At 37.9% G+C, this 15930-nt stretch overlaps 1 protein-coding gene across 1 annotated transcript; it reads right to left on the bottom strand.

Moving 5' to 3' along the window:
- Positions 1-1200: 1200 nt before the first annotated feature.
- On the bottom strand, positions 1201-11619 carry LOC147330720 (uncharacterized). Its single transcript, XM_086294068.1, has 11 exons — positions 11586-11619; positions 11413-11439; positions 10493-10768; positions 9969-10262; positions 9213-9506; positions 8682-8762; positions 8273-8371; positions 5341-5381; positions 5132-5198; positions 3116-3156; positions 1201-3009 (listed from the first exon to the last, which is right to left on the bottom strand). The coding sequence occupies exons 1-11, from the start codon at positions 11617-11619 to the stop codon at positions 2911-2913; spliced, it is 1353 nt and encodes a 450-aa protein (XP_086150194.1). The 3' UTR covers positions 1201-2910.
- Positions 11620-15930: the final 4311 nt, after the last annotated feature.

The raw sequence follows: 15930 nt of genomic DNA, 5'->3' as shown, positions 1-15930 counted from the left end.
CCAGTGACAACAACAACGATCAATCATCTAGTCAACTAGTCACGCGCATCCCTAATTGTAAGCTATATGCCTGAACTTTATGTTATCTTATTAGTGGACTTACTTTATTATTTTGAGTATTTGCTCGATCTTGTTAAATAAAATCTGCAACTGAGAAAGAAATTAACCTCATCGCCATTTTCCTTAGTCTTGCCAATTAATAATCACAATTTTTGAATAACAATTTGGAGACAGAAAGGATGAGAACTGTGTGTGGATACACAGGAAGCAAGGGGACAGAGCACAGGAGAAGCTGTTTGAAGCCAGAGACTAAACTAGTTTTTACCTTGCCTGGCTGGTTCTGTCTTTTAACAATAATCTTTTTTTATTGGAAGAAGTATCATTTTATTCATTACATGTATGTGGAGTTTTAAATGGACACACATGCAGAAGTTTCAGTAAGCTGCAGCACCAGCAGAGGGAGGTGTTTTATTTCAAGCCAAAATGAAAATAATCACAAGAAAGTGTTTAAAAAAAAAAAGACTAACATGTTTACATGTAAATGCATATTAGCCACCTAGAGTCGCTTAATTGTTTGTGTTATTGAAGCAGCCTCCAATGTACTTCATACTATACCTTCCCCGTTCACTAGAAACTTCTTTACTATACATACATTATCTTCCCTCCAATATCTGCATGCAGATGCTGCATGCGTATCTGGTGGACTGGGTGCATTTCTCATGGTCACTATAGAACTTATTTCCTTCTTACACCAAGGCAGTTTTTGTATTCATGAAGCTGTGCCCTGACCAATGGCTGAAACACGTACTCGTAAACCACCTGGGCAAAACATAGCTTTTCACAACACACGGCTAAGAACATGGACTTTTAGGAGAACTCAAGTTGTTTAATTCATTTAATGGTGATATTTGTAATGGGTCTGCTCCTGAATTTTAGTTTAATTGGTCTATACTAGACATATGCAAGGTCTTGTATGCCAACTAACAACTTGGGCTATTAACCTAGCACATACATTATTATACATGGTCACACATAGTGAAGAAATTCTCTCACATACTCATATATTCTTGTTACAACACATCTAGGGGTGGCCAGAACATAACACACAGGAAATCCATCCTCGTCAGACCCCAAGCAGCACGCCACACAACTGATAGCATTTGATAATGATTTATTTACAATAGAATGATTCCTGAGGTTATTTAACACAAAAAGAAGAACTGCCCATATGGAAAAGATATATATAAATCTTATAAAGTTTGTATCTGTCTTGTGTGAAACTTGTATGAAAAGCATATAAGAGTGAAAACAGATATAAGATCTCTTGAAAAATTATATAATGAAACTTGTATGTTTTGGATACTTACTAAAACAATGTATGAAAGTAATGAGAAAGTGGCCACTTTCATGAGTAATCACATATAAGTTTTTACTATTTCTTTTCCATATGGGTGATTACAACTCAGGGTGGACCTAATGCCAAACAAAAAAAGGGAGACTACTTCAGGATTGAACAAACTTACCTACTGAACAGAATTAAACCAAAAGACAAAAACTTACCTCCCTAAGTAAGAAAAACTGGAGAAAACTATAAAGAAACAAAAAGGCAATCTACCCCTACATACTCTAGTATAAAGCAACAGCAACGAGCAAGTAACAAAAGGGTCCACTAGTTAGGGTGCGCCGAGGATAAATCCACTGGTCTACATCCACCAATGACAGAAAGGCACCTGCACACTTAGATTTGCACTCAAGATTACGATGGCAGTCATAACATTCTTCATTCTTAATGTTGTATAGGAATGAATGCTGCCAATCTTTGCTATGCAAAATTGTTCAACATCACTGGCTATTGAGGTTCAACTGTGATTTTAATTATCATTAACTGGTTTCAAATCAATAGTGTATTTTATGAGACTCATTAAACTAATAACTTAGTCAAAAGATTAGAGTTCTCACTGATTTTAGTGATTTTAGTTCTTAGAATGCCCAAATTAATGGTTAATCAGTTAAGATCAGCTTAATTCCTTTATTGGTTTTCCTTCTTTTAAATCTAGAGCCCATTCTTAGCAACACTACTTTTTCTGGACCTGACAGACTATAGTAGTGATACAAAACCTCCCAGGTCTGCCTTAAATTAATCCCCTACTAGGCTTTTCTGGCTTAACTCAACGATGTAGCTGTACCATGAAGTGTGTTGATTCCTGTACACAAGAGTTAATATAAACAAGTGATACTAAACTGTATAAATATATAAATGAAAGGAAATTAGGAACAATACAAGGCTGGAGGGTGGGTGGGAAGGTCCACATAATGAGTTTTCTCATTTTTGATTTTGCTGATTTATTTGTTTTTTATTTATATATATTTTTTGCCTCACTTACTGTCTTACTCCAATCCTACCTATTCTTTTTTGTCTTAATTACCAATATTGTGATTATTTTTGGTGTTTGGTTTTCTGATGCTTGAAATCATCCTTGAATGGCATGGATACAAAAATATACACTTTTGTTTCTGCAGTGACAATAACTTATTATATTGTAATGAGTTGTAGATATTTACTATGTGCCATGAGTATTCTGTAACAGCTTTTGTTATTAAAATAAAAACAAAAATAAATCTTGGGGAAAAAAGGTTAGAAAAACACAAATGCTGCTTGAATAACACACATTGCACTGTTAATACAAAGCTATGGGCTGACACCAAAATAAAAAAATGTATGTTAATCTTTTGAAAATTGTTGTCTTTAATACAATTTGAAAGCTGAAGTAGAAAAGTTATCCAGGTGAGATTCCTACATAAAAAAAGAAAAACATCTCCTGCCTTGTCTATACGGCTTGAGTGTGTAATGGCCATATAGTCTTATCTTTTGTTTTTGTTTTTTTCCAGTTCAGTATTTTTTCATATGCTTCAGTGTGGCTGTAGAGTGCTGTACGCCAGTTCTGTTTTCGTTGTAGGTGTTTCATCTGGCTCCTCAGGGATGGTGGAGTACAAGTGGTATACAGAAGACTAGAAATAAAATAGAGCAAAAAGGTTTTTGCATCTGTATCTTCTCTGTTGTAAATAGTAATCTCTGTAGTCAGTTCAATACTGAGGATGCACTTGTTTCACTTACATTCTCAGTTTGAGACTCTTTTCTGTTTAGATGATCAGACCCTGCAACAGAACCAGAAGACAGATCCAGAGTTACCTTTCTTTCACTTTGTATGTCTATACATGAAAATGTAATGTGTATGAAATAGGAAAAGGTCTGAGGAGTGTTCTATGAAGCAAGGTTATTGACTGAGCAAGGTAATTTGAATCTAAACTCAGAGATTTTAGTGTCACAAAAGTGGATCTCTTTTTACCACCTACATTCCCATGGTAACCTTTGCTAAACACATTACCTGGTCCAGACCAGTCTTTCTTTGAAATTTTGATTTAAAATTGGCTGGAAGTGACATGTTTTCACTAATTTCACCAACATAACTGTGGTTATGTTATGCTAACATAGCTGTGTCACTAGATATCATGTAGCACATCATTATATACCAGCTAGCCCAACTTCAGTTACCCTACAAAAGTCACTGATTGTAAGTGTCACAGAAATGGCTTATGTATAAAGAAGTTTAATAGATGGTTCCAGCAATTAAAATGTTCTTGCTTGTACGTGTCTGTGGTCAATATTGTAAGGGTGTGTTTATCTTGTCACAAAGAACAAGTTTTGTTACACCGCTATTATCGCGAGGTTTGGGCGTGATAGTATAGGCTGTGAGCCCACGTTTAATAATCACGCTAAGGAGTTCAGCGAGCTATCTGCAAAGGCCGGGTTAGTCTACCAGCTGTACAAGGTATTTGTCATTTGCCATAACTGTATTGTAATATTGTGAAAATTTGTAATGTATGGTGTTCTAATTATTTTATGTTTTAATTTAGAATGCACAAGACTGTAAAGGTATTCTTCTAGGACCTCCGAAGTGGCAGGTGGCCACGGGGTAATTTTCGTTGTTAAAGCACAAGTGTTACTTTAGATAGACTAAAGCGCTTAAAGCCTTTGTGTTTTATGTTTGCAGTTTTCACGGCGTTCAATAAATGCAGCGAAGCGCCCATCTTGAAGAAGCCGTGCCTGTGTTGTCATTTCGGAGTTACACTGATGTTTAGTTTTCTGTCTTCATTTATGTTGGAAGTGATAGCAGAGCTGTACCTTTTTAATTTTTTCAGAAATCTCTCTGTCAGAACATGGCATATCACATTTAGGCTAACTTCCTGCTAACTTCTAACTCTGTTAAATTTAATAAATTCTGTTTTCATGGATGCCTGGACATTAAACTTAATTGTTACTTCTGGTAAAGCAGAAACTCTGATCATTTTATCACAGATGAAAGAATTCAGACAGTTTTTAACTCTCAGTGTTTGTTTGACTTTGGGACCTGAAATGAACAGAGTTTTGGATCCAGATTACTCCGTGAGGCTCTGGACTACGGTAGCCGTAATCCATCAAATGGTGCGGCTTTGTAGCTTACCAAAGTAGTACTAAAACATTTTTTGACAGATTTTTGAGCGCATACAATCGGTCCGTGGTCAGTAAGTACAACCAGAATTCATACATGAGGCGCACAGGATTATAAGGCGCACTGTTGATTTTTTTAGAAAATGAAAGGATTTTAAGTGCGCCTTATAGTGCAGAAAATACGGTAAATAGAACAAGATACAAAGCATTAAAACATGTTAAAAACAAAACAGCCTTAATAAACGTAGAGTAGGTTGGACCTGGAAGCAGGGTTCATAAGTCATCAATCAAAGACCGTATATCCCATCTGCTTTAAATGTTTTAATGCAGTACAGTTGTTATTATTATTACTTGTCACATCCTGTTTATGACAGTTAAAATAAATAACATTCATGTAAGAAGTAAAATTGTCTTGTGTAAACTATATATGGTGTTAAATAGGCCTATACTACTGTATTTTAATGTTAGTCATCAGGGTGGTACTTTAAGAGCCATATATTTTATGAGGTAGAAAACTTTGGGAACAACTGGTGTATTTAGAAGCAAATGTCCGCTTGTGGGACAATTAAAGGATTATTCTATTCTATTTAAGCCCTCTGTTTCCCTCCTGCTGAGGGAAACAGAGGAAATACAGCAGCTCACCTTTAGGTGGGTCATCACCAGGGACTAAATTGGTCATATTGAAGGCTTCAGTATCATCTGGAGACATCTTATTTGATAAAAAGAGAGCAAATTGAGAAAAGAAGAAGTAAGAATGACTAGCAATTAAAAACGTGAATTATTATTAGATACAGGGAAATTTATTTAAAAAAAAAAAAACTAACAAAATGTAAAAGAAAAAGAAGAAGTACCCATCCTCCTCTGTCAGTTTTTCTTGTGCTTGAAAAATCACCTACAACAAAAGGCAAAACTCATAAAAAACTACCACAAGAGAAAAAGCCCCAACAACAACATTGGCTACAACACATAGTTGATGTGACAGTGATGTTACATCAGGGCAAAAAGATAAGCATTAATTGTCATGTGATTGTTAGTTAATAAATATGAAAGTAAAGTGATATCTCTGCTTTCGTCAAACATCTGTCATTAGCTTTTCATGAAGCCACAAAATGGCAGTGTTTTTATCTAATACCTGTTTGGATGGACGCAAACAGGTATGAGAAAAAACACTGCATTTCGTGACAGCAGCTGCCTGTTGACTCTGGAAGCAGAATTCTACTTGAAACTGGACCCACTGAAATCTATATGGGCATAGACATTCTCATGGGTGTGTTAACTGGAGCTTGTTAAGCTGAGAGGCCTGCAGTTTGCAACTGGTTGTTTTGTGTGCAGGACAAGCTAACGCTGACTCTGAACAAAGCTCTTGTGCGTTTTAATTCAGCTCTGATTTTTTTTTTTTTAAATATACATAAATTTGTAATTTAGGCGTATTTTCTAACCTTATTAAACACTGGGTTTTTTTGTAATTACTGAACAAACTCGACAAACATAATTTTAAAGAATCAATGTATCACTTTAGATTAGACTTGTAGTCAAGACCGCCTAATCCGAGACCAAGACAAGACCAAGACCAGAGGGTATTGAGACCAAGACAAGACCAAGTTGAGACGAGCCCAAGACTGAGACAAAAAAAAGTCTTTAAACTGCATAGCTGAGCCACTGTGTGAGAGCTGAGCAGCGAAAGGAAATTAAGTGAGGGTAGAAATGACTGAAAGATTATTAGGCTCTGTTTTGAGTTTTGTTAAAAAAAAAAGAATGACTTCATATAGGAAAAAAATAAATATCACATATGCAGGACACCTTAAACTAGTTTTTTTTTTTGTTTTGTTTTTTTTCTAAATGACATCAGAAACAGCAGTATGCGACATTACGTGATGGCAGAGCTTCAGTTCATCCTTTGTCATTTTTTTTTTTTTTTTTTTTTTTTTAATAAATAGGACAGGGGGAATGAATGAGAGAAAGAGGGGGAGAGAAAGAAAGAAAACCAAAGGGGAGAAGAGACGGTGAGAAGGGGGGGGAAGAGAGAGAAAAAAAAAAAAAGAACTCCTGGGTCACCTGTATGGAGAAAAAAAAAAAAAAAACAAAAAAAACAAACAAACAGAGGAGACAGCAAACAACAAAGAACAACATAATAATAGAGAAAACAAAGCACCATCACAATAAACTAGCTAGTCATAGATATCAATATTTACTAAATAATAAACGATATTGTGCAGCACGCAAGATAGACAGCGCACAGTGTGCTTTGAGGCAGCAGCCAAGAAAGCTTTAGTCCGCGTCTGTGAATACCCATGTGTGCATACCTGTGTGGATCAGCATGCTTGCATTCCAAAGGTTTCTCCATGTAATGATCTGCTAGGGAGTGTGGGGGGGCCACAGCCCCGTCCTCCAGGGTGTGAAGTGGGTATGGAGGAGATCAAAACTCCAGACATCCAGAGGCCCCCAGAACACAAGAGACCATGGAAGACCAACAGAGGGGCAGCCGCTCCACTGTCCCAGTAAGAGCTGAGGAGAGTCCCAGATGAGGGCTCGCCCAGCAGCCGCGGAGCAGAAGTCAGGGGGAGTTGCAGTGACGCGCCTGTGAGCTCCGCCGGCCCCCAGCTGTGCCTGAGTGACCGAGCCCCAGGCCGAGAGGCCGGGGGCACCCCACCTCCAAAGGGGGCCCGAGCGAGCCCCAGGCCCCAGGCCCCGACAAGCGGCCGCCAAGGACGCCCACCCCCAGACACAAAGAACCACCAACACACCGACACCTGAGGGAGTCCGCCACCGGCAGGGGAAGTGGTGGTGGGTGGAGATAGGCCTCCAAACCTTGGAGGGCCTAGTTTTTTTTTAATTAAGCAGCAAGGCAGAACAAAGTCGGGGCTGTATCAAGACACAGGGACTAAACCCCAATTCAACCAGACCCAGAACTGATCCAGAATTAAAACAGGACAACAACAGTTCAAAATCAGGACTACTTAGGATTTAACCAAGACAGAACCAGAATCAGAACTAGATGATAGCAGCACTAAAAATCATCATAGACCTGCACTACACTTATTTTTTTAATTCTACCAAAGCATTGTTGTTCGGCTTTTTATTTATCCATTTGTTGATTCAATCGAAGAGCAAGTAACGCAACCAAGTGATCAGTTTGATATCAATCTTTTGTGATACACCGTCATATTTACATTATTTGTACAGTACGAATGACTTGCTTTGGTACCTGGTCAAACTTAAGCTCTCCTCTGTCTGCAGCAAACTCGCATGGGTGCTGTGCTCAGTCGCCTACTGCCTGAGCTCGGATCATACCAAAATTAGGGGGAATTTACGACGGTGCGCTCTGTGCTTCGTGTGTTGTTTTTGTTTTATACAGTTGTCAGTCAGGCATCTAACTAACAAATTACACTCCAAAAGACCCCATGCTTCTGAAAAAATGACCCGGGCTTAAGCCCAGTAAGCCACCCCCCCGCTCCGCTGATGGTTGACTCCAAATCTCCCGAACACTATGTCGATTTGTGAACGCAAGACCGAAACAGCGAGACCAAGACCGAGACCAAGACCACGTAAAAGTGGTCTCGAGACTGGTCTCGAGACATCCAACTCTACTTTAGATTAAACATAGAAAGGATTTACAATGAGCTCAGTGTTAAACATTTGCAGCACTAATCCTCATCCATATAAAATTGTTGGGGAACATTTTCTGCAGAATAAACACTTTTGGAAATTGTGGGAAAGCATATAAACATGCATATAGAAAGGTTTGATGCTTTACATGAAATAAGGAATTGTTACTGTCCTTACCACTTCTTTTTTTCACACACACTAGAGCCATTCCCAGTGAGATGACGCCCACGACTACACCAAAACCAGTTGCAATTACAGGTAGAAGTTTAAAAGGTACTAGAAAAAACACAGCCCACAGGCAAGACTCAGTCTCACTTCCCATTTTTGTTAAGCAAAGTATCCTGAATGTCATATAGGAAATAAATACTGAAATTCAAAAGCAAGATGCTTTTAGTATGACTAATAATACAGTTTAAGGAAATTTCATTTACCTGAAGATATCCTTGGTGTAGTGACAGAAGAAGTAGTCCTTTTAGTGCTGAGCTTTGTAGAAGTTAAGTCTACTGAAATGAACAAATATCACCAAATGTCAAAACACTCCACAACAATTGACCTACGCATTTTTATTAACTTGTAATACTCTTACCAATAGTTGTGTCCCTCGTGACTGTGTCACTTGTGAAGTTTATAGAAGTAGGAGGAGCAGAGGTCAAAGTGTTTTTTTCAGCTGCAATAACAGAAGATGGTGTTGTGATTGTTTCATTATTTGAGTTTCTTGTGGATTCACCTCAGAAGGCATTTTCCTTCCACTACTGCAATACTGACATACAACTGCAAAGTGTCAATGTTTTACACTTAACATTTAACTTATAAATTCAAAAGAATATTGTTTTGCTGTCATCTGATATCAGTGCATAATACTGAATGCAGTATACAAATGCAAATACATCTATCATTACTGAGTATTCTGCTTCCTGGATGGACTTAAATCAATTCAACAAATGCACATTTTTTTAAGAATGAAATTATGTATGTCCTCCTAATACCTGTTACATTTAAAGGTAATTAAAGACTTAGAAACATCTGATTATGTGTCTTCTTTGGTTTGAAAAAACTGAAGGCTTATGCACATCCTATACTGAGGTATAATATAGACCAGCACAGTATGATTACTTACTTTGTATACTGATGAAATATATGTTGCTGTGAGGAGACTGGTATTGTTCTCCTTTATGTTGTGACATGTAAAAACATGTGACTTCCACCTCAGCAGGTGAACTCTGCTGTATCAAAGAGAGCAGCTCAGTTCCTCTTAAAATCTGCAGACAGGAGATGGGTGTAGAGTTTCTTCTTCTTGTAAAGTACAAAAAACACTGAGTCGCAGAAAAAGATGATGGAGCCTGACAATTCAGTGCGACTGAGTCTGTTTCTGTGATCATCCGTGGATTCACTGTCAGTTCAGGTCGAGTAGCTAAAAACAAACATTTGTTAAATTACAAATGTTTCATATATTTGAAAATAAAATCTAACAATAGAAAATGTTCTGAGGGTTGTTTTTTTTTAATTATCATGTCTGTTGCACATGATAATTTTTTCTCACACACCCACAAGTTGAGAACACCTTTGTTGTTTTGTACTAATATTGTAGTTTAACATTCACATATTAATACATTACTGCAGTATTTACAGTATTTACGTGATGATTGCTGTCATGTTACTCACTGGAAATTTGGTCCTAAATGCATTTAGACTTAAATCAATTCAACCAATTGACAATTTATTTAAGAATGAATTTATACATCCCTCCTAAGATTAGTTAATTCTAAATTAAATAAAGCTTTATTAACATCATTTTAGCTTCCTTCTTTGGAAAAACTGAAGAACTTATGTCCATCATATACTGAGGTATAATATAGACAGTTTAATCACTTACTTTGTATGTTGATTGAAGATGTGTTGCTGTGAGGAGACTGGTATTGTCCTCCTTTACGCTCTGTCATGTAAAAACATGTCACTTCAACCTCACCAGACGAGCTCTGCTCTGCCATAGAGAGGAGCTCAGTTCCATTAAGTCTCTGCTGACAGGAGATGGATGTAGATTTTTTTCCTCTCACAAAGTACAAAAAACACTGAGTCACAGAAACAGATGATGGAGTCTGACAGTTCACTGTGACTGAGTCTGTTTCTATGAGCGTCCGTGGATTCACTGTCAGTTCAGGCCGAGGAGCTAAAAAAAATAAACATTTCTCAAGTAAAATAAACAAATCTTTAATTTACTTGACAATAAAATCTGATAATAGAAACTGCTCCAGGAGTTTTACTATTTTAAATATTTATGTCGGCTTCACATGCAGATTTTGCTCACGCCTCGTACAACCCCCAAGCTGAGAGCAGATTTCTTTTTTTCTCTGTAGCCAAACATCCTCATATTATTGCACTACAGCAGTGTTTACTCACGTTGTATGGTGATTGCTGACATGTTACTCATTGGAGATTTATATGCTAAAAGGTAATAACAGGTCACTTCAATTGTAACAGGTGAACTTTCATGTGTCCATGACAGAAATTCAGATCCTGTCAGAGTCCACAGACAAGGAGCTGTTTTATCAATTTTATATCCTGAAATGATGAAATAACACTCAGAGATAGGAAGAGGATTCTGACAGTTCAGCGTAACTGAGTCTGTCTCTGTGATCATCAGCGGGCTCACTGTCAGTTTAGGTGGACGAAGATCTGAAAAATTAAAGTTTATGTCAGCACTCAAAATGCTTTATACAACATGCCACATTCACCCAAGTACTTTCTTCTATGCTTTTAAAGGCTTTCTAACTAACATTTACAAACATTCATACTCCGAATGATGCATTGGAGAGAAACTTGGTGTTCATGTCGTGCCCAGAGATATTTGGCATGCAGACTGGAGGAGCCAGGGATCAAACCAACCTTCCAATCAGCAGATGACCCACTCTACCTTCTGAGCTACAGCCACCCCATCGTAGTCTAAGGAAGGAAAGTGTCTGAACTGCTTTAAGTTTCTTTAAGTCTTTCATCTTCTTTGAGTTTCTTGAAAACTTAAAGATGAAGGACTTAATAGACTTAAAGAAATGTAAGAAGCCCAGATGCTTTCCTTCCAAGCTCCTTAGACTGTATGTTAGATTAATCAAATAGATTTAGCCCCATATTGTATGTAATGGTAAAGTAAGCACTGAGATAATAATAGATTCAAAAAGTCTTAAACATAGTTGACTGAAACATATTGAAACATAATATAAACAGTGCATGTAGTTACACAAATAATATTCATGATGAGCAAAGCTGAGTAACTGTAGAGAAGCTCCAGAGACAAAAAAGAAAGTAAACATGAACCTGAGACTGACCTTGTGCCTTAATTTCATTAAAAGAATCTGAAGGAGGAAGGAAGAAAATAAAAAATTAATTTAACAATAAAAAGATGAAAAATTTAAACTAGTGTTAGACATCTGAGGCAAACAAGAGAAACATGCTAACATGAACACCTAATAGAATGAACCTGATAAGAAGTGTAACTTACACATGAGAACGACTAGCAGCAGGAGATCAGCCATGATTAAAAGAACAATGTGAATATGCAGAACAGACTACAACAGTCTGAATGACTGCTCTGACTCTCATTTAGATTAAATGTCATTAGGAGAAGTTGCTTTCAGAAAAACCACAGTGTTCACAGTGTCACACAAGCTGGCCACAGTAAAACCCATGTCACACAGACCTGCTATGATACACTTTTCAAAACCTTCACCAATATAACTAGAGTGTATACAGCCAGCTACAGCGTTGGTACAGAATAGTTAAAGTGTTTGTTGGTAATTTGTGCTGCTTTTTTTTTTCTTTCTTAGAGGTGCTTATTCACTAGAATGACAGGACGAAAAATTATTAATGAACTTTTAAGATGCTGGTACATGGTCATTGAAACCTTCCACCTCGTGTCCTGACTGTAGTTTATTTACTATAGAAACATCAGAATAAACCTTTAAAAATACTATAAATAAGCATTTTGCTGTTTTACCATTATGATGTACTCTTTTAGGCATATTATGAATACGTTTTTTCAATCAGTGTGATATAATCATTACATTTTTGTATTGTGACACTCATGTTAGACTCAGGCATGAAGTCTTCAGTCAGAACTGCAGCTCTCACAGCTCTGTGAACCTCAGCAAAGCTCTGGTGCGCTGATCTAAACATTTACAATGAAAGTAATATGCTGACAGTAATCAGATAGCAATGTCACTTCTGGCTGTCATTTTTGTTTGGGTATTCATTTAGTGATCACATATTGCACTGAAAATGTTGCATGTTAACGGCACTACAATAATAAAGTCTGTCATGCCTCACTTCATTCCTTAAAGTCATATTATGTCCATATTTTAAAATACTTGTCTCAGTTCTCATTTTAAAAAATTTCACTTCATGTCCTCAGAGAAGTTTCCCTTCATGACTTTACAGAGTCATATGAGCCCCAACAGGATGAGGATGTGGTGCATTAGTGGGTCAAACACAGAACACTAACCGAGACTAGAGTTTATATCCTGTGAGAAACTGAAGCTTTGCAACTTATAATTCTTTGACGTAGCTGATATTTATTTATCTATTTGTTTTTGTTCACCGTTCATTAACAAGGGATCTGTGAGATTAGCATCCGGATTGGAATATACATGTGTCAGACAGAATTAATATAAAGACTCCAGCAGAAGCAACATTATCATGACCCTTGAATGTCTATGCCATGTTTTTATTTAGCAATCCAAAGCAAAGGCTTCAACACATAACGCGACCAACATGACAAACCGTTGACAGTCAGGATGACTTATAAAGTAAGAAAGCTTTGACTGTGAGCAGAGCAGCTCCTCCTAACTGCTGTAAAAATGTCGTCATTTTGATGTTCAACCAATCAGAAAAAAGTTTGTCTTAAAGGAAAATAAAAAAAGGCTGTGGCTGAACTGAGGGGTTTAACCAAGGTCTGTTATAAATAACCTCCAATAATGAAAAAAACTGATCTGAAAATGGGTATAAAAGGTCTCCTTTAAAGCTAAATGAACAAAATTGAAAGCTGACTCACATGTATATTTTATCCAGTTTGTACCATTTTTTAAACAAAAAATGAAGAAAACAAAACAGGAAACCCCCCAAAATATACACAAAATATTAAAACATTTTGCGGATGAAGTTTTTAATTAAATTCTAGGGAGAAAATGTTTTGCCCTTGTTTTTACCTTTGTTAAACACTACTTTCCTTTTTTAATTAATTATTTATAATTTGTATTTAATGAGTTCACTACTACAGATATTGATAAGCAGCAAAATGGAAACAGGAAGAAAATAATTGATTCTGCAGAGGAAATAAATTAATGTTTGCACAAAGCAAGTTATACTGAACATGACTGCATTGTAACACTAATGTCAACGCAGAAGCTGCTGTTGAGTTGAAAATATATATTCAGGACATACATATGAAATAAAAATACAGTTTATAAGCTTAAAAGGTAGACTTCCCAGTATTTTATAAATCCTCAGTGTTTGCATACAGAAAATCCAGGATTTTACTGTCCCATGTTTTACAGTTTACATACAACTTAGAAGTTGGCAGAGTGCAGTCCAGATTAACATGGTTAAAAATGCCTTTGAAGATGATGAAAGTCTTAAGGTGTTTATACTATAGGTCAACTACAGTCAAATGTGTGATGTCACATGCCACGACCCCATGAGCTGATAATGGTATGGCAGAGGAGAATTCTTATGATAAATAATATGGAAGCATACCTACAGCTAAAGGCTCAGTCTCTGGAGAGCAGAGACAGCCCTTCATGCACAGCAAAATCTCCAGTGTTAAATTAACACTGGAGAGTGTCTATATGGGTCCACACCTCTGAGTGTTAAATACAACACTGTTGAGTGTTAAATTAACACTTTTGACAGTGTTATATGTTTAAAAGTAACCTAGTCAGTTTTGAAGATTAACAATGGCTAACACTGAGCAGTGCTGGTTTTCTAACACTGGAAAATAACTCAAAATGTTAGAAATATTCCAGTGTGTCTGGTGTCTGGTGTTTTTGTGTTTGTTGGGGTTTTTTTTAAATTGTTTTATTTTGCGAGTTGGTTATTAGATGCTGCTCCAGCCAGCCAGAGAATCCCCCGCCACCCCCCCCTCTCCTCCCTGTGCCGCAAGCAGCAGGCGCACCTGGCAAACGGAGGGCGCCCTTACTCCCAGCAAATGGGCAATAGAAAATCGATCGGTGCCTGTGACATTCCCAATATGCGCTGGCTGATGTCGGGGAGGCATGAGTAGGAGCATTTTTTTTTTTTTTTTTTTTTTTTGCCGATGCCCGTGAATCCGCCCCCCACTACGATGCCGCCCCGGGCAACCGCCCGTGTCGCCCGTATCAAAAACGGTAAGGTTTACATGTAAAGTCAATGGAGAAGCGCGATGACGCGCAATTGACTCGCGAATAAAACCACGCGCATCAGTTTTTGTGTTGCATTTTGTGCATTTGCGCATATCGTGTCTACCGCTCAAGTTGGAAAAATCTGAACTCTAGCGTCAATTTGCGCCGCGACAACCAATCAGGAGCCTGGTGATGTGACGCACTGACCTAGTTCAAAGGGGCAGGTCCAGCCAAAGCCCTTCCTACTTCATTCAATATGGAGAAACGGCTAATCAACGCTGTAGCAAACCACCCAGAGCTGTACTACACCAGCTGCTTTCTGTACCGAGACAGGAATATAAAGGACCGAGCTTGGAGGAAGATATGTGAAGAGATCAGGCAACCTGGTAAGTTCATTCATTTCTCTTTTGAAATTTTTGACTGACCTGGGGAAGCCGCACAAAAGCCAGCAAGCCCGCCTACTGTCCTGCTATTTTCCCACTGATGTACAAATACCTTTGTAGTTCATGCATGTTGTCATATAGAAATATATGTTATTGTTTATTAATAAACAGCACACAGTGGTCCCGCTGTTCATCTGTCACTGCCTCGCTTTTTCGCAGTTTTTTATTGCACAGTACAACCGTCAACAATGCGCATTGCATTCTGCAGCCTGATTGACAAATCTCCTCCGTGCTGTGTCTCCTGCGCTTGCCAAATTTATCATGTTTGGTTTTGATAACCATCACTTCCAATAGAAAAAACAGCACAAAAACACCCATAACTATGACCCTCATTCGGAAAAAGACACCTGCACCGCCAGGGAAAAAGGCGCACAAAAGTGGCAGGCAGATGAAGACAAAACATGGCATAATAATACTTTTATGTTTTGCAATCTACAAAGGTTTGCACTTTGAGAATCAACTTGTGAGTCCTGTAAGTAATGTTCATGTGTGTGTGAAAAAACAGTGTATAAAGTGGGTGGCGAGGGGCTAGTTATGCTGCATGAGGGACCACTGTATATAATTTCTCTATGACTATTGTTTTCAACCTGTTAACATTTAATATTGTCTTGATAGAACCAACTGATTCTGCAGCAGAGCATCCCCTGTTGCTTCTCCTGGCTCCCCAGTCCCTGAGCTCCTGCTGCTGCACCCACAGATATGCAATTGTAGCATCAGATGTACAGCAAGCACTGATAGCTTTGTACTCGGTGGGTTTCCCTTGTGATCACCTTTACTACTAAATATCTACAACCAATCTGATTATATCCTGTTTTTTCTTTTTCTTTTTTCAATGTTGAAATTAAAATCTAGTAGCAGCCTTCTCATTTCTTTGTGTTTTGTGCTGTTTTACAGGCCCACAGAGGAGGACGGCTCCGAGGCAGATGAGAGACGGGTCCCAGGACGGTCCATCGGCGGTGGAGCTGGCCATCCTGGAGTCCCTGAAGAGGCCACACCAGTCTCCAATGGAGCATTTCCTCCTCAGCCTTGT

This window comes from Aulonocara sp. 'chitande type north' Nkhata Bay, linkage group LG5 (genome assembly GCF_057382095.1).
Source record: "Aulonocara sp. 'chitande type north' Nkhata Bay isolate Kocher_YH1m ecotype deep benthic linkage group LG5, A_spYH_male_GT1.1, whole genome shotgun sequence".
Classification (NCBI taxonomy): domain Eukaryota; kingdom Metazoa; phylum Chordata; class Actinopteri; order Cichliformes; family Cichlidae; genus Aulonocara; species Aulonocara sp. 'chitande type north' Nkhata Bay.
This window is presented reverse-complemented; position numbering and strand designations above follow the sequence as displayed.